General features: G+C 41.5%; 1 protein-coding gene across 1 annotated transcript in view; it reads left to right on the top strand.

Annotated features, from left to right (window-relative positions):
• The window catches only part of LOC123948966 (solute carrier family 22 member 10-like), a 31,415-nt gene extending 21,281 nt beyond the window's left edge, over positions 1 to 10,134 (top strand). Inside the window, exons 3-10 of the mRNA XM_046016194.1 lie at positions 924 to 1,078; positions 1,181 to 1,349; positions 2,730 to 2,853; positions 4,104 to 4,219; positions 5,658 to 5,872; positions 7,313 to 7,421; positions 8,223 to 8,426; positions 9,754 to 10,134. Coding sequence (XP_045872150.1) covers positions 924 to 1,078; positions 1,181 to 1,349; positions 2,730 to 2,853; positions 4,104 to 4,219; positions 5,658 to 5,872; positions 7,313 to 7,421; positions 8,223 to 8,426; positions 9,754 to 9,814 — 1,153 coding nt within the window. The 3' untranslated portion in view covers positions 9,815 to 10,134. The remainder of the gene's footprint in view (positions 1 to 923; positions 1,079 to 1,180; positions 1,350 to 2,729; positions 2,854 to 4,103; positions 4,220 to 5,657; positions 5,873 to 7,312; positions 7,422 to 8,222; positions 8,427 to 9,753) is intronic.
• Positions 10,135 to 19,963: the final 9,829 nt, after the last annotated feature.

Genomic DNA, 19,963 nt, shown 5'->3' with positions numbered 1-19,963 from the left:
TCGGCATCAGGGAAATACCAATCAAAACCACAATGAGATATCACCTCACACCAGTCAGAATGGCTAAAATTAACAAGTCAGGAAATGACAGATGCTGGCGAGGATGTGGAGAAAGGGGAACCCTCCTCCACTGTTGGTGGGAATGCAAGCTGGTGCAACCACTCTGGAAAACAGCATGGAGGTTCCTCAAAATGTTGAAAATAGAACTACCCTATGACCCAGCAATTGCACTACTGGGTATTTACCCTAAAGATACAAACATAGTGATCCGAAGGGGCACGTGTATCTGAATGTTTATAGCAGCAATGTCTACAATAGCCAAACTATGGAAAGAACCTAGATGTCCATCAACAGATGAATGGATAAAGAAGAGGTGGTATATATACACAATGGAATACTATGCAGCCATCAAAAGAAATGAAATCTTGCCGTTTGCGACGACGTGGATGGAACTAGAGCGTATCATGCTTAGTGAAATAAGTCAATCAGAGAAAGACAACTATCATATGATCTCCCTGATATGAGGACATGGAGAAGCAACATGGGGGGTTAGGGGGATAGGAGAAGAATAAATGAAACAAGATGGGATTGGGAGGGAGACAAACCATAAATGACCTTTAATCTCACAAAACAAACTGGGGGTTGCTGGGGGGAGGTGGGATTGGGAGAGGGGGAGGGGGCTATGGACATTGGGGAGGGTATGTGCTATCGTGAGCGCTGTGAAGTGTGTAAACCTGGCGATTCACAGACCTGTACCCCTAGGGATAAAAATACATTATATGTTTATTTAAAAAAAATTTGGAAGGGGAAAAAATATTCTCTAAATTTCAGAGTATGCTTTTGGTTTTTTCTTAAGTTTTTTTTTTTTTTTCTGTACAAATTCTCATTGCTCTCATAATCTAATCTGACTCTCTGTTTCTCAGGTTCGGGAGAAAGTTGATTCTCAGGTGGTGTCTCCTACAGCTTACCATCATTGGGACCGGTGCGGCTTTTGTTTCTAACTTCCACATTTACTGCTTACTACGCTTCTTGTCTGGCTGTTCTTCCATCATCATCCTAACAAATGGTGGTATGCTCAGTAAGTCAGCAATTTTGATCTTCTCCATTATCCAAGCCTTGAATTTGACCTGGAACTTTCACCTTTTTCTGACATTAATATCCCAATTGGGTTTTCTTTCAGTCGTGGAGTGGGTAAGACCTCCTTCTAAAGTCATGGCAGTAACACTGATATCCTGTGCCTTCAGTGTGGGACACATACTCTTGGGAGGACTGGCATTTGTCTTTCGAGAGTGGCGCACTCTGCAGCTGGTGGTGTCTGTACCTTTCCTTGTCTTCTTTTTCTCCTCCAGGTATGAGTCTTCTTTCTCATTTTGCCTTATGGGAACCTGGGACAAAAATGAGGACTGAATTGGAATATACTGATTTTCTTATTTCCTGGACCCTTTCTTATTGTCTGGACCTAAAACCCATGCCTTTCATATGTTCAGTCTGTGCAATTTCACATGCAGAACAAGAAATAGTAATGACCTTTCTGTCTGGGAGTCCTAGGTATTTTTTGTTTTGTTTTGCTTTCAGTCCTACCCAGTATAGTGGTCATAGAGTTATTCGAATATTATTTTCCTTAATATAAAATATAGATTCAAATATTTCAAAAATAAATTCTTTTAATTCTTTTTTTTGGGCTTTGGAATGAATCAAGTTATGGTAGCTTTCAGATTTTCATTTTTGTAGGTGAAGTTGGATAAAAGGAAGAGGCAGCAAATTTATTCATAGAAGAACGGCATGGTTTCTTCAGTACTAAAGTTAGGTGTGCAGATTGGATGATTGACATCATGTGTTCAGCACTCCCTTCTCCCTTAAATAATTTTTTAAAAGATTTTATTTATTTATTTGAGAGAGAGAGAGAGGGAATGAGAGAGAGAACATGAGAGGAGAGATGTCAATGAGAGAAGCAGACTCACTCAGGGAGTCTAATCCGGGACTTGATCCTGGGACTCTGGGATCATGACCCGTCGCTTAACCAACTGAGCCACCAAGGTGCCCCTCCCTTAAATAATTTTAACAAACATTTATTTATGGGTAACTTCATTCCTGTACTTAAAACCATCTAAAGGAGAGTCAGATTTAGTTCATCCTTGCAGACACACTATAGATTTCATACAATGAGAGGAGTTCAGAGACAGGGGAGAGTGTAATCCATGCCAAACTCATCCATTATACCATTATATCCTCATGATAATCCTACAAGGAAGATGGTGCTATTGTCCCATTTTATTGATGAGAAAACTGAGGCAGATGTAAATAAGTGACTGGCTTACACAGTAAGTTAGCAACGTAGCTGGTAGTGGCAGGAGTACTTCTTTGTTGGGTTTTACATTTACACTATTTGGGGACTTATTTTTTTTTAAAGACTGTATATTATGAGCACAAATTTGGTAAAACCCAAATTATGCATGAGGAACTCTCAAGCTTAAGCTTCGTACGCTTCTTTGAAAATCTGCTAAGTAGAGAGGCGCGTTGCCTCCATAAAGATGCATCCATAAAGATGTACTGGAATGGACTGGTCTTTCTTATATTTTCCTAGTATTTGCGAAATAAAATGTGAGTTTCTATTCCTAACCCAAGAAGTGGTGGATATTAGATGGAAGGCGAAAAGCATCCATAGTCAATAATCATATGACAAGTAAGCAAGAGTGACTTGACTGCACTTGTGTGCTCTTCTTCTTTAGGTGGATCGTGGAGTCTGCTCGGTGGCTGATTGTCAACAATAAACTAGAGGAGGGCTTGGAGGCACTAAGAAAAGTTGCATACACAAATGGAATGCAGAATGCTGGAGATGTCCTGACCATGGAGGTGAGTAGGAAATGGAAGGTGATTACCGGGTTAGAGGGAAGACATAAGCTGACTCTGCCTTCTTCTTACTGAGATAGACAAACTGTTTTCCTAAAAGGGGCAGCCAAGAAGGCGAGCTCAGCTCCTTAGTCTTTCATGGCCACCTTACACGGAAGCTGCTTTGAGCACTGTGCCACCCATCTCTTCCTTTAGTTCACTTCTTGATCTAAATCTATAATCTATAACTCTTGTGGATGACTGCACCTCTCCATGGCCTCATTTTCTTTCTTTTTTCAAATTTTTGTTAAAATTCTGGCTAGTTAAAATATAATGTAATATTGGTTTCAGGAGTACAGTTTACTGATTCATATGACACCAAGTGCTCAACACAACAAAAGCCTTCCTTTAATATCATTTTTGCTGCCAAGGTCAAAGAGGTTGCTGCCTGTGTTCTCCTCTAGGATTTTGATGGATTCCTGTCTCATTTTTAGGTCTTTCATCCATTTTGAGTTTATTTTTGTGTATGATGTAAGAGAATGGTCCAGTTTCATTCATCTGCATGTGGCTGTTTAACGTTCCCAGCACCATTTATTGAAGAGACTGAACTTTTTCCACTGGGTATTCTTTTCTGTTTGTTAAAGATTAGTTGACCACAGAGTTGAGGTTCCATTTCTGGGCTCTCTCTTCTGTTCCAATGATCTATGTATTTGTTTTTATTGAAATTTGCTATTTACAAGGATGCGGATGGACCTGGAAGGTATTATGCTAAACGAAATAAGTCCGTCAGAGAAAGACAAAGACTATGATTTCACTCATATGTGGAATTTAAGAAACAAAACAGATGAACATAGGGGAAGGGAAGGAAAACTAAAATGAGATGAAGATTGAGAGGGAGGCAAACCATAAGAGACTCTGAACCCTAGGAAACAAACTGAGGGCTGCTGGAGGGAGCTGGGTGAGGGGAAGGGATAACTGGATGAAAGGCATTAAGGAGGGCAATTGATGTAATGAGCACTGGGTGTTCTGTGCAACTAAATCACTAAATTCTACCTATGAAATTAACAAAAAATATCATTTTGGTGTTTAATATCCTTGAGTCTTCTTTAACTCTCTACATCTTCTTTCATAGCCCGTTCACACCTGTGACTGCATGTACAATAAGTTATGCTGGAAAGAAAGGGAATGTATCTCTCCTGTCCTGTTGGGTGCCTGTGCTCACCACAATCCCTGACACCACGTTGGCAAATGAAACATGTTTGTTGCTATTAAAGGGTTTGAGATCCAGCATGCAGGACGAGCTGGAGGCAGCACAGACCAAAGTTACCACTTGGGATTTGTTCCATACCCCCAGCCTGTGTAAGAGAACCTGTATCCTGCTATTTGTGAGGTGGGTTTCACATAGTGCATGACAACCTTAAAAAGGGGGAGACATGAATCTATTTATTTCAAAGGTTCTAACAGTGTTGTGGGTGCAGGGTGTGCTGATTTGAAGATAAAAGGTGAGGAAAACAGACTGGATACTGCTGCGCTGGGAGCTGGGCAAAAGGTTATAAAAAGACTCACCATATGATGAGGAATTAATTGCATCATATTGCTCCATTCTCATCCCTGGAGACTGATGCTGGGGCTTCCACCACAATACAGATTTTGACATTTAGTTTCCTTCACTTTTTTTTTTTAAGATTATTTATTTATTTATTTATTTGACAGAGAGAGAGAGAGAGAGAAATCACAAGTAGGCAGAGAGGCAGGCAGAGAGAGGGGGAAGCAGACTCCCTGCTGAGCAGAGAGTGCGATGCGGGGCTCGATCCCAGGATTCTGGGATCATGACCTGAGCCGAAGGCAGGCTTTAACCCACTGAGCCACCCAGGCATCCCTCCTTCACTTTTTCTTACAATTTTCCCAAATTTTTATTTAAATTCTAGTTAGTTGACATACAGTGTAATAAAATCTTACTAGCAGTAATATGAAGAGATTATGAATATATACAACCTGATAAACATATCAATGGGGAAAAATATAAGCAGTACCTAGATCAAGATAGAAATTCTAATTCCCCAGAGAGTCCCCTGATAGATCCCCTGCAGAACTACCATGACACTGGGTCAGCTCTCATTCCCTCCTCACTGTCTGCTTGCATGCCACATAAAACTTACCAACTGTCCTGCTCCCCATTACCACAGAGGCGTGTTGCCTAGTCTTGACTTTCACATGATAATTTGTAGATCCCCGGTGGGAACCTGTGATTATATTTCCTATGGTACAGCTTGTGCATGTTTTCTTGAATTCTGACATTTTCTCTTAGTCCTAGAAAATCATATGTGAGCCTTAAATTCCCTAAAACTGGCAGACCTCAGGAAAGGTGCCCCCCAGATAAAGGGAGACACATGTAATCTCTTTGCAGCTTCCGTCACTAGTTGACCAATTTGAGCAAGAACTAGTTGAGTTCTTCACAGTATTGGGGTTAAAGGAGAAGGAGGACTCACAGCATCCTGACAACACTCAAAAAAGAAATTCTTCTCCCCAGATTTTAGTCTTTGTATCATTCAGTTTGGTGATTGGGACAGGTTACGTTTCCCAGTCATTGCCAACTCTTCGCTTAGGGACTCAGACGAAATAACAGAAGGAGTATTGTCTCTATATATTGCCAGACAATTATTTATGGTAACTTTAAAATTATCCTTAAAATAATGTATTATACAAATCAGACTAGGTCTTTATTCTTTAACACCAATCACTAGCTGTCTGGGTTAATGTAGACATTGACTGCAACACGTAGGCTTTAAATCTTATGGCATGTGTCTTTCCTCCTTTGTTCATTACAGATTTGCAATCACAATACCCTTTTATGGAATCATGATCAATCTACAGCACCTTGGGAGCAATATTTTCCTGTTCCAGGTGGTCTTTGGGGTCCTCACTGCCATTGTCCGAAGTCTTCCTCTTTTAGTACAGAATCATATGGGCCGTCGAACAACCCAGACGCTTTTCATGTTCCTGGTGGGACTTTCTGTTTTGGTCAACACGTTTGTGCCCCAAGGTGAGAGAAGGCTGGATTGTAGGGGAAAGAGGTGTCTTTTCCCCCATCCTCTGGGGATTGTACTGGTCACACTTGTCTGAAGCAAGGAGTAAAGATAAGTGCCAATTAAGAGCTAAGTATTCTCCCAAACTGATCTGAGGATTTAAGGCAAATCCTGCTAAGAATTTGTTGGGAAAAGAGTCAAAGGTCCACAAGGGGCAGCTCAGACATATATTTCTCTTCATCACATCCTGGAAGTATCTAGAAACTGGTGTCTTTATTCCTGACAGTTTCTTCAGGACAGCAGTTGATCACTTGCCTTTTGGCCTTTCACATTTTTAGTAACAAGCATGAAGGGCCTAGGTTTTGTAATTATATCTCAGGTGAGGACACAATGTGGTCATTTGTTCTGGTTGGGCTCTTGTCACCAGCTTTGAAGACTAGTCAATTTCCTGATTGCTCTGTATCCACATGTGTGTGTATGGTCTTAGGTCACCACCACAACAGCCTTTGCTTATGGGAGTCTTCTTGACTTCCAGGAAATGAAAAATTTCCCCTTTTTTCAAGTAGCGAAGGAGTGTACAATAGGAACAGGGAATTAAGCAGATTAGAAGTCCAGTCCATTCCAGTTAGATGACTCTTTGTATGTTAATAGAATGATGGTACGTAATGACCAGGGGATCCTTACTGGTCATTATGGTTCAGCTATTTCCCAGTGCAGGAATGCACCCTACAGCATTACAGATTCCGCAATCTCTACTCTACTCCTCAGAATATCATTAATGATACAGGCTTACTCCCTTACAATAGAGTCTTTTCTAATAGTATAAAGCTATAATTAGATTTCTTTTTATATTATTTGAAACTTTTCTTTATTGGTTCTCAAATTCTGACATTTTTTCCCAAATAGAAGTTTCCATTCTTGGTTTCATAAGAACCTGGGATCTTCCTGGTTTTATCAATGAAAATCCCTATTGCTAAAACCCCCTAATTCCCAGGAAAACCAGGATGACTTGTCACTTTAAATTCTGCACTTTTATTTTAAAGTTTAGACAACTATAAAGTTGTCAAGTTTAGAGCTGAATCTTAGACCCAGTAATTGTCCACAGGACTGTCCCACCTTCTGCAATAGGGCTGTAATACTGGGCAGGATTAGTAAAAGCAAATTTCTGCCAGATTGAACTCTTCATCTCCTTCTTTAGAAAAGCTCAGATGTGCAGAGAGATTTGCTGCAAGTAACCCAGGTAATTTTATGTGCTTTTTAAGCACCTACATCGGACAACTCTACATTTCTCAGTTTATCAACCACCCCGCTCTCTCTGGCACTATAAAATTTTCTATAGTATAGCTTGAACAAAGCCACACCATATGAGGTTCTTGTTTTTGTTTTCTGGCTAAATTTGGTGGATGCTAATTCCTTCAGCCCAGATTTCTTAGTCTCACTGGCCTTTCTGTCTCCAGAAATGCAGACCCTGCGTGTGGCTTTGGCAAGCGTGGGAGTCAGCTGTGCTGCCGCTTCTTTCACGAGTTTTTCTGTCCACCTCATTGAGCTCATCCCCACAGTCCTCAGGTATGAGTTTATGGACATTCTGCCAGGGCATGGAAGAGGACCTTCTCAGTTAATAGGCATTTATTGCAAGAATAAACACAATAAGGCCTATTTATTATAGGGGCACCTGGGTGGCTCAGTTGGTTGAGTGTCCAACTCTTGATTTTGGCTCGGGTCATGATTTCAATGTCGTGAAATAGAGCCCTGCACAGGGCTCCGTGCTAAGCGCGTAGACTGCTTGAGATTCTCTCCCTCCCTCCCTCTGCTCATCCCTTTTCACACACACACACACTCTCTCTCTCTCAAAAAAGACCTGTTTATTATGAAAGCAATCATTTGTAATTTTAACAGTAATATGATAACAACATTTTAGCCAAAGTTTATTGAGAACTGACTTTGTGTCATGCATTGTGCTGAGTAGTGCTTTATTATTTATTTCGTTATTTATTTTTATTATGTTAGTCACCATACAGTAGTTTTTGATGTCGTGTTCCTTGATTCATTGTTTGCGTGTAACACCCAGTGCTGGTGATGAGCAGTACTTTAATGTATCATCTCATTAATCTTCCAGACAACTCATCGGGGCAGGTGCAATATATAACGTTTGCGTAAAATTATGAAATCAAATTATGAATTCGAGCCTAACAAAGACAGCTAGGAAATCATAGCGCAAATCTAAAAAACAAGCGTTTGTCACCAAACCCCCTATATTTAACAATTGTGTTCTAGCATCTTCCATCTTTTACGAAGTCAGAATAATGTATCTCAAGTTACATGTGCAGATTTTTATCAGATTATTATGTATTGTTGTTTAACCCACAGGGCACGAGCCTTAGGATTAGAAACAGTGGCTAGTAGGTGTGGGGCAACGCTGGCTCCCCTCTTGATGACGCTAATGGCGTATCTTTCCATTTTGCCCTGGATCATCTACGGAGTCTCACCCATTATTGCTGGTCTTGCTGTCCTCTTCCTACCTGAAACAAGGAATCTGCCTCTGCTTGACACCATCCACGATGTGAAAAATAAGTGAGTAAATCTTCTAGCCACCTCCTGGGAGGAACTGTATGCCTTAGGTCTTTGGGTGAGGAAGGCAAAACACCACATGAGTCCTTCAGATCACTGAGAAGGTTCAGCTTTGCCTGGGATACTTCTGTCTCAGGCCACTGCCTTTCATTAGTGGCAGGGTCACTTCTAACCCCTGTGAGTTCCAATCTAGATTGCAGAAATCCCCTCTGCCCAGATCTCATCTGTAGTTTCAGTGGTGAAGAGATGAAAATGAGCTCTGTTGTGATGGTACATATTACCTACCTTCATAAGAGACACACATTCATGATGATATTTCATGATTCCGAGATCCACAGGACACTTGGATATGAAGGGGAAAGAAATACCATGGCCAATAAAGAAATAATGTTAGGAAGATCACATAGAGTTAAAAAAATTTTTTTGAAAAGATAATAAAGAAATCTTGTTTAGGCATCTTGGTATTCAGACAATTGTGCTGCCATGAATAATGGAAAGATTGAGGAGAGAGAAAATAAAAACTAGCAAAATATTTTAAATGAGAAAAAGGGTATATTAGCTTCCTGGGGTCTCCATACTCAAGTTCCACAAACTGAGTGACTTAACAGCAGAAATTTATTTCCTCAAAGTTCTGGAGGCTGGGAGTCTGAGCGCAACTGTCAGCCGGGCCACATTCTCTCTGAAGTCCTTAGGGAAGGGTCTGTTCCAAGCCTCTCTTCCAGCTTCTGGTGTCTTTGGCTTGTGGCAACAAAATTTCAGTATTCACATGGCATTCTTCCAGGCTGGTCTCTGTGCTGAAATTTTCCCTTTTGTGATACCAGTCATAGTGATCAGGGGCCCAACCTACTCCAGGATGACCTCCTCTTAAGTAATTATATCTTCAACAACTATATCTGAATGTGATAATTTCACGTTCTGAGATACTGAGAGTTAAAACTTCAATGTATGAATTTGGGGACGGGGGAACACAATTCAATCCAAACAAATGAGGGAGTTCTCTTAAGATTGTCAGGCTACTTCTTGACTTTCCAAAGGTGTCACTGGCCAGAAATCTGAAAAGACCAAGTGAGAGTAGCAACTTTTAAAACTGTTTTCTTGGGTCTTACTGCAGGAATTTCTTGGATCTGCACAGGCAGCAGAGACTTTTCCAACATTAATATCAATATGCCATGAATTTTGTTGGGTTATAAAAAGCCAATAGTTGGAGGATTAGTTTGTACTTGTGCATGGAAGGCACACAAACTTATTTTTATCTTTGTTTTTTTAATATTTGTTTTTGCTTGTTGAATGGTTGATTGGTTGACTGATAGCTTCTGTTTTGTTTTTCTAGCAAAGAATTCTCAAGAAAGGTAAATGAAATAAATTCCTTCGTAAGAGTGACAAAATTTTAAGGTGTTTCCATGAGCTGACTGGTGAGGAAAAGAAATACTATGAAATAAAAATAAAACACAAGAATGTTCTTTTATATCTACAAACTACCAAGAAAAATATACTGGAAAACAAATCTCACTTACATTTATTATATTAATTTGCAGTTAAATAATTTTTGGGAACACGTAATTCTATGAATAATCTAATATTTTTGGAAAGTGGTTGAAAGTTTCAAATTTATTGGTAAATTATTAATACACATTCAGAAACAAAGGAAAACCATGGAATTAAGATGTAGCTGGCTGAGAGAAAAGGGATTACATGGGTGATGGGGATTAAGGAGAGCACTTGATGTGAGGAGCATTGTGTGTTGTATGTAAGTGTTGAATCACTATATTGTACACCCGAAATCAGAAGTTAATATCACACTGTATGTTAACTAACTGGAATTTAAATAAAAACATGGGGGAAAAAAAGAAAAGGGGACAGAAAACTTATTGGAAAAAATAATAGCTAAAAACTTCTCAAATCTGAAGGAAACAGATATCCAGATCCAGGAGGCACAGAAAGTCCTACCCCCCCAACTCCAAATTCAACCCAGGAGGTCCGCACTAACACACATAGTAATTGAAATGGCAAAAAGTAGTGATAAAGAAAAAAAATTAAAGCAGCTAAACAAAAAGAGAGTTATCTACAAGGGAAACCCCATCAGACTAGCAGCAGGTTTTTTCAGCAGAACCTTTACAGATCAGAAGAGAGTGGCAGGATATATTCAAAGCACTGAAAGGGGAAAATATGCAGCCAAGACTACTATATCCAGCGAGGCTATCAATCAGAATAGAGGGAGTGATAAAAAGTGTCCCAGACAAACAAAAACTAAAGGAGCTCATGACCACTAAACCCGCCTGGCAAGAAATATTAAAGGGGATTCTTTGAGTGGAAAGGAAAGACCATAAGTGAGATTATGAAAAGTAAAAAACACAAAAGCAGTAAAAGCATTTTCAAAAATGCTTTTATTTTTTGACTTTACTTCTTTTACTTTTCTTGACTGCAAAAATCAGTCAAGAGATTTATAAAATAAAAGGTTGTAAAATAGGACATGATATATTTAAAACGTGGGTTGGGGGAGGGGAGTAAGGAATGGGTTCGATTTTTTTTTATTAAATTTATTTATTTATTTTTTCAGCGTAACAGTATTCATTGTTTTTGCACCACACCCAGTGCTCCATGCAATACGTGCCCTCCCTATTACCCACCACCTGGTTCCCCCAACCTCCCACCCCTGCCCCTTCAAAACCCTCAGGTTGTTTTTCAGAGTCCATAGTCTTTTATGGTTCACCTCCCCTTCCAATTTCCCTCAACTTCCTTCTCCTCTCCATCTCCCAATGTCCTCCATGTCATTTGTTATGCTCCACAAATAAGTGAAACCATATGATACTTGACTCTCTCTGCTTGACTTATTTCACTCAGCATAATCACTTCCAATCCCGTTATGTTGCTACAAAAGTTGGGTGGAATGGGTTCAAATTTAAGTAAAGAATGCATTCAAACCAGCAACTTAATATAGATTGCTAAATGCAGAAGATGTTATATACAAACCTAATGAGAACCGTTATTCGAAAACCAGTAATAGATAAGCAAAGAATAAAGAGAAAGGAATTCAAGTATATCACTATAGAAAGCCAACAAACCATGAAAGAGAGCACAAGAAGAAAGCATCAGAGAAAATCTTTAGAAACAACCACAAAACAAGTAAGAAAATGGCAATAAATACACACCTATCAATAATTACTCTGAATATAAATGGAGTAAATGCTCCTGTCAAAAGACATAGGGTGACAGAGTGGATAAAAAAAAAGTGACCCATCTATATGCTGTCTACAAGAGACTCATTTCAGACTGAAAGACACCTGCAGATTGAAAGTGATGCCAAAGGACACCAAAAGAAAACCAGGGTAGCGATACTTATATCGGACAAAATAGACTTCAAAACAAAGACTCTAACAAGAGACAAAGAAGGGGACTATATAATATAATAATATATTATATATATATAACAATATAGATATAATATAGTAATAATGGGGACAAGCCACAACTCTTCCCCAAAACCACTGACTGGGTAAAGGACAGGGGCTGACTACCACAAGTCTTTAGAAGCAGAGGAACTCAAAATCCGAAGTTCAAGAAGTTGCTGGGGTCCTGCCTGGCCACGCAGCTGTGCACCAGCCAGGAAGGACGGTAGAGACCAGGGAGTGGACAGCGTGCTCTGAGGATCCCCTGGATCCCCAGGGTAGGAACAGTTTCCCTCCTTGGAGTGCATTTGGGAGAGGTAGCACTGCCTCTCAGGGGGGGAAAAAAAAAAGGAGCCTTGGAGGGGCCCCGTTAATTAGCATAAAAGCAGAGGTACCTGCGAAGGCAGGTAACCTAGAAACCAGCTTTTGGCTGCCCTTTACCATAAACCCCTAGCCCCACACTGTTGTGCGACCGCTTTTCTGGGACAATCTGGCACCGGCCACAGTGTGGGGAGACCCTCTCCCAGAGGATCAGTGCCAGTCTGCACCACACCGGGGCCCCAAACTGGAGTTTTGAAACCTGGGGTGACACCTGACATAAAACACAGGAGAACTTTGCCACCTGGTGGGCCGATAGCTCGGACACAGACGCGATGAAGGCAGGGATCTGATGGAAGCTGGGGACACAAGAGGGGACACTGTTGGTTCTTCTGTGAGGACTTCCTGAACAGCAGCAAATGGGAATTCCCTGCTCCTGGGATGACAGTAGGGTGAGGCCAATCTCCCCCCACCCCACCATCAACACAGACAGACTTCAGTGAGCAGCACAGCGCCCCTAGTGGAGGCCGTCGCTTCTTACACCAAGCCCTGAGCCCCGCAGGTCCATCTTTACTAGGGCAAGCCAGGCTGAGAACCACCGCAGGAACCCCGTCCCCTAGAAGACCAGCACATGCACACACCAAGTCTACTGACCATAGAGTGCTGCTGCCAAGCTTCAGCTTTAGGGGAAATAGGATCTAGCTTCCTTTGACAAGCAGACCAAAACACACCTAGTTAGAATTTGCCATGCAGAGGACAAGTTTTAAACACTCCCCACTACAGGCAAGGAGAAACTCTACAGGGGACTGACTCAAGGGAAGGAGCAGGCAAAATGCAACAGCAGAGTGCATACTCTGAAACACTTCCTGAAGCATGAGGCCCAAGATAGTGTAGGACCTCTTCTTAATGGACCCATCACTCTCAGGAGTGGGAATATAATAGGCTTTCCTAACACACACAGTGACCCAGACAAAATGGAATTCACCCCCAAAAGAAAGAAGAGGAAGAAACGACTGCCAGGGATTTAATCTGATGAATATAGAGATAAAATAGTAGCAAATCAAATTCAACAATGCATTTAAAAAGTCATACATCACAATCAAGTGGGCTTTATTCCCAGGATTCAAGGGTGGCTCAATATTTGCAAATCAATAAGAGAAAGAATAAAAACCATATGGACGTTTCAATAGATGCAGAAAAAGTGTTTGACGAAGTACAACATCCATTCATATAAAAACCCTCTGCAAAGCAGGTCTAGAGGGAACATACCTTAACCTAATAAAAGCCTTATATGTAAAACATAAAGCCAACATCACACTCAATGGTAAAAAATGAGAGCTTTTCTCCTAAGGTCAGGAAGAAGACAAGGATGTCCACTCTCACCACTTTTATTCAACATCATCCTAGAAGTTCTAGCCACATCAATGAGACAACAAAAAGAAATAAAAGGCATTCGAATTGGCCAGGAAGAAGCAAAAATCTCACTATTTGTGGATGGTATGATACAATATGTAGAAAACCCCAAAGACTGCCAAAAAACCTGCTAGAACGGATAAATGAATTCAACAGAGTCGCAGGATACAAAATCGATGTACAGAAATCTGTTCGATTCCTATACACTAATAATGAAACAGAAAGTAAAATTAAGAAAACCATCACATTTACAAATGCACCAAAAACAATAAAATATTGAGGAATAAACTTCACTAAGGAGGTGACACAGATCTGTACTCTGAAAACTATAAAACACTGATGAAAGAAATTCAAGATGACGCAAAGAAATGGAAAGACGTTTCATGTTCATGGATTGGAAAAATATATATTAAAATGTCCATACTATTCAGGGGCGCCTGGGTGGCTCAGTGGGTTAAAGCCTCTGCCATCGGCTCAGGTCATGATCCCAGGGTTCTGGGATCGAGCCCTGCATTGGGCTCTCTGCTCAGCAGGGAACCTGCTTCCTCCTCTCTCTCTGCCTGCCTCTCTGCCTACTTGTGATCTCTGTCTGTCAAATAAATAAATAAAATCTTTTAAAAAAATGTCCATGCTACTCAAAGCAATCTACAGACATACTGCAATCCCTAGCAAAATACCAATAGTATTCCTCACTGAATTAGGACAATCGTAAAATCTGTATGGCACCACAAAAAGCACGGACTAGTCAAAACATTCTTGAAAAAGAAAAACAAAACTGGAGGCATCATAATTCCAGACATCAAGTTATATTACAAAGTGATAGTAATTAAAACAGTACGGTATTGGCACTAAAATGAGACACAGATATCAAAAACTAATAATGTACTGTATGTTGGCTAATTGAACTTAATAAAAAAATACAAGTGTGTGTGATTGTAACGTGGAGGCGCTTTCTCTCTAAATTGGCAGGATTCAAGGATGATTTGGGGGACATACTCTTCACAATCTCTCCATCTGAGTTACAAGATTCTAGCAGCTCTGTACAACTCCAAAATTATAGGCTGGAGGACAAAGAGGGGGTGCCAGTAAGTTCCACTTTCTTGTTCAGAAAGATCCCTGGGTCTCCAGAAAAGCACCCTTTGTCCAGTTTCACTTTGTACTTCTATAAATCCTCACCTTTCCCAGTAGATTTTGAGATTTTTTGAGATGAACATATGGTTTTTCTTGCTTAGTCTCATGAAGTGGTGAATTACATTTTAAATGCTAAGCTCACCACTGAAGTAAACCTACTTGGTGAGGATGTAGGAAACTTGAAAAAAAATACTATTTTACTTGATTTGCTAAGATGTTAGTGAGAAGTTTTGCATTTATGTTAGTGAGAATTATTGGTCTGTACCTTACTCTTGTATCTTCACTTACTTTGGGTAGCAGAGTAGTGCTGGCTACGCAGAATGTTGGGGAACAGTCTCTCTTTTCCTACTCTCAAAGGAGTTTGTGTACCAGTGGAATTATGTCTTCTTTAAATATTTGCTAAAAGTTTTCAGTGAAGATGCCTGTAGTTTTCTTTGTAGGAGGATGTTAAACTGCAAACTTATTTTATGTACTATATATACACAGGACTATTCAATTTATCTACTTCTTGAGTGATGTTTTCCTTACCATGGATCCTATTTTCTTTCTTTCGTTCATTCATGGTTGTTGTTTTTTTTTAGAAGATTTTATTTATTTATTTATTTATTTGACAGAGAGAGAGAGAGAGACAGCGAGAGCAGGAACACAAGCAGGGGGAGTGGGAGAGGGGGAAGCAGGCTTCCCACTGAACAGAGAGCCCGAGGCAGGGCTCTATCCCAGGACCCTGGGATCATGACCTGAGCCTGAGGCAGATGCTTATTGCCTGAGCCGCCCAGGCGCCCCGGATCCTAGTTTCTTATTTCTTTGCAGGCACTCCTCACTTCACTCCTCAAGGTCTCCTCACTTCAACTTGTGGAAGCCCGACAGCATCCCCAACCCTGACCCCTCGTGCCTCTGGTCCTCCTCTGCTTAGACCCTTCCTTCAGGCAAGCTGTCATGCCTGCCGAGGCATGACACCACAGCTAAGGACAGGGATCACCCAAAGGCTCCCCGGATTTCACCCCCCACCGTGAAAAAAAATCTGACTAGACTGGCCTCACCCACACGAGGCTCTGCTCTATGAGACTGGAAACTCCACGGAGTCAGGGGCAGGAAGAGTAGGATCCCGAGCAGGATGCCGATCCCACTCCGTCTGTGCCTTTTGAAACTGCCACGTGGCCCCTAGTATAACCCTGTGGACTTGGCCATGTTGTGTGAAGTGACTTTTCTCCATGTTGTGCTTGGGACTCACGTCAATGAATGTGGTCGCTCACTTTCTCAGGAAATGTGAAAGTGGAAAGGCCAAGTGCACCGTTGTGACTCACTGGCCATCTTGCTATCTTTCCAGGTAAGTGTATACTCTGACTATAGAGGAGGCCCAGGTTCCATTTCCAGTCCTCTCTCCTCCAGCTTAACACGGCCTCTCACGTGTGTGTACTCGCTGCCGAGAACCCAGCTACTTACGTCAATGAGGGGAAAGTGGCAGAGGAGAACCTCACTTCTTACTCTGATCTTTACCCCCAAACCCTGCCTTTCTCCTATTGCTCAGCATGACCTTCTCCTGCCCAAAGCCAACCCCTTCATTTTCACAAGGGGTCTCACTTCCTCACATCTACTCAATGACTTGACTCTCAGCATCTTTCTTTTGTTACAAAACTCTCATGAGTCACCTGCTTCCTGTTCTCCCTCTTGTCCCATTTTTTATATTTAAAAATCCTTAACTATGGAACTTATTTATGGACGGAAGACAGTTTTAAAGAGGCATTCATATGTACACCACCAAAATGAAACAGGTATTGCCTGTTTGCTGGGTGGTGTTGGTACAGAGCTTTCCTTAAGAAAGGAGAAGGAGGGCGCCTGGGTGGCTCAGCGGGTTAAAGCCGCTGCCTTCAACTCAGGTCATGATCTCAGGGTCCTTGGATCGAGCCCCGCATCGGGCTCTCTGCTCAGCGGGGAGCCTGCTTCCTCATCTCTCTCTGCCTGCCTCTCTGACTACTTGTGATCTCTCTCTCTCTCTCTCTCTCTGTGTCAAATAAATAAACAAAATATTTAAAAAAAAAAAGAAAGGAGGAGGGTTCTGATTCTGGGGAAGATGGACTGCATCTGGTCTCTTGAACTGGATGCATCTTAAAAACAAGAAAGAAGGCACAGAGTAACTATTTTAGGCTGTGAAAAGTATATTCCATTAACATATTAGTATGGGTGGCTCACTCAGTTAGGTGTCCAACTCTTGATTTTGGTGCAGGTCGTATTCTCATGGTTGTGAGATCGAGCCCTGCTCTGGGTTCTTTGCTGGGCGTGGAGCCTGCTTGAGATTCTCTCTCTCCCTCTACTGTCCCTCCCCCCATAAATACATAAACAAAATCTTACAAAAACACACTAGTGTGGGGCGCTTAGGTGGCTCAGTGGGCTAAGCCTCTGCCTTTGGCTCAGGTCGTGATACCAGGGTCCTGGGATCGAGCCCCGCATCAGGCTCTCTGCTCAGCAGGGAGCCTGCTTTCCCCCATCTCTCTCTGCCTACCTCTCTGCCTACTTGTGATCCCTCTCTCTGTCAAATAAATAAATAAAATCTTAAAGAAACAGACACATTAGTGTGCCTAATAATTGTACAAAAATGGTTAAGGAAAGAAATAGAGCTACAAGAAAGTGAAGTTTCTATGTCATCTTGGAATCCAGTGAGTAGAAACATAAAATTATTTCTTTTTTTGTTTTAAGATTTTATTTATTTATTCGACAGAGAGAGATCACAAGTAGGCAGAGAGGCAGGCAGAGAGAGACAGAGAGAGGAGGAGGAAGCAGGCTCCCTGATGTGCAGAGAGCCCGACGCGGAACTCGATTCCAGAACCGCAAGATCATGACCCGAGCCAAAGGCAGAGGCTTAACCCACTGAGCCACACAGGCGCCCCCATAAAATTGTTTCTGATAGGTTATGACATGCGCTCTCATCTCTAGAGTGACCGCTGACAAAACAAAAACAGTTAAAAATCCTTAAATGAACTTAATGATACCCTAGAAATAGTCACTTGAAATAAAAGGTGATTTTGAAAGAGGACCAGAGGGACAAAATAGTCAGGAGGCATAAAGAAAAAAAAAAAAGCAAAATAATCGGTATGATTTCAACCATATCAATAGCATTTACAATCCAATCAAAGTGGATAAAAGCAATACCCAACTGCATGCTGTCTTCAGAAAATATACTTTTGGTTCAATGATACAGATTAATGGGAAGTAACAGGATATAAAGAAGACATACCATTCACACAGCAGCCACAAGACAGCTAGTGTGGTTGTACAAATATCACAAAAATAGACTTTAAGATAACAACTAAGGCAGGATGCCTCTGTGGCTCAGTTGTTAAGTGTCTGCCTTTGGCTCAGGTCATGATCCCAGGGTCCTGGGATCGAGCCCGCATCAGGCTTCCTGCTCAGCGGGGAGTCTGCTCCCCCTTCTTGTGTTCCCTCTCTTGCTGTGTCTCTCCCTGTCAAATAAATAAAATCTTAAAAAAAAAAAAGATAACAACAAAGGCAAAAGAGGGACATTTCAGGATGATAAACAGGTCAATTCATTAGGAAGATATAATAAGCATAAATATTAATCAGCATGAACCCTAAAACACATGAAGCAAAAATCGACAGAATCGAAGGCAGATGTAGAAAATGCAACAATAATAATTGGAACTTTCTGTAACCCACTTTATGAAACCGAGAGAACACTAAGGCTGACTATCAACATGGGCATAGAAGACTTAATACCATAAACCCACCAGACCTAACAAATACAGAACACTTTCCCCAATGACACACCACAATATTCTTCTCATCAAAGTGCTTCTCCCACAAAGCATTCTCCAGAATGGATTACAGATTGGTCCATTAAAGAAGCCCTTAGACACCGTCAAGGATTGAAATAACACAAAGTGATGCTGTGGAGAGAGAGTTGGGTCAGTTTCCTTCCAGTTTGATGCGGAGCAGTAGATTTATCCTGAAGACTCCCTGCCATGTTTTCCCACGATGCTCCTTTTGCAATAGGGTTACCAGTGAACACATTTCATTTACTTTGTGTTTGTAGTCATTCTTTTTTTTTTTTTAAGATTTAATTTATTTATTTGGGAGAGAGAGAGCACAAGCAGGGGGAGCAGCAGAGGCAGAGGGAGATGCAGACTCCCCACTGAGTAGGGAGCCTGACTCGGGACTCGATCCCAGGACCCTGGGATCATGACCTTAGTCGAAAGCAGACGCTTCACCAACTGAGACGCCCAGGCACCCCTTGTTGTAATTCTTGAAAGGATTTTTATAAAAAGAAAAATAAGTTGGGGAATGGATGGTAACATCAGAAAACAATGAAGAGATGCTAGAAATTATAGTAAATTCTCTGTCTTAATTGTAACGTTAGAGTTTCTTCCTGGATACGGCCACAGATGGCCCCTTAAAGAAGGTTCTGTCAACCCTCTCTTTCTGAGCCACATTCTCGTTCCTTTCAGGATTCCCAAAGTCCTTGTCCTTATGGTAGCACCCGTTCAAAGTAGCCAATCTTATCATCTACATGAGGCGCAGACACAGATGGGGCCATCGGGCGTAGTTCCTTAACTACACCTCTGTAGTTCAGTAAGTCTTGTCTAATGCTACATAACAAGGCTCCCTTTCACCCAATTCCCATTAACACGCTCTGCATTTTCCTGTAGCCCTCTTACGATTTTGTTAAATTAGCATTTGGTAAGTGGAGCACAGGACACCGGGTGTTACCCTGTGGTTCGGTGAAAGACCACAGGAGAAACTGACAGAGAGAAGTTTACTACTCGATGTCATACCTTGAAGGGCATCATGGGGAGAGCAAGACAGGTGCAGACAGAAAGAGCAACATGGGGCCCATGCCTTTATTAGGGGGTGTGGGTCGCATGCTTCTGGGTTCCCTGAGCTAGGGCTACATTGGTCAGTGCAGACCAAAAGAGTAGGGTTTTGGTAATAAGCCCCATGGGGGGTCTTATTTCGAGGAGACTTGGTAGTTACTTGGTAGGGTGGGTGTTTGGAGACTTTAGGCCCAGGAATTAGCATTAGAGAGTAGGGTAAAAGTTCTGCCCATTTGGAGAAACCACTTATTGTTTAAAAGCTTGAGGTTAAGTGTCTGACTTAACCGACGCTCGAGTCAGTTAAGTGTCTGACTGGCTCAGGTCCTGATCTCAGGGTCCTGGGATTGAGCCCTACATCAGGCTCCCTGATCAGCGGGGAGTCTGCTTCTCCTTCTCCCTCTGCCCTCCCCCTGCTCATGCTCTCTCTCTCTATCTCAAATAAATAAACAAAATCTTTTAAAAAGTA

This window comes from Meles meles, chromosome 8 (genome assembly GCF_922984935.1).
Source record: "Meles meles chromosome 8, mMelMel3.1 paternal haplotype, whole genome shotgun sequence".
Lineage (NCBI taxonomy): Eukaryota > Metazoa > Chordata > Mammalia > Carnivora > Mustelidae > Meles > Meles meles.
The sequence above is the reverse complement of the archived record's forward strand: the minus strand, read 5'-3'. Positions and strand labels throughout refer to the sequence as shown.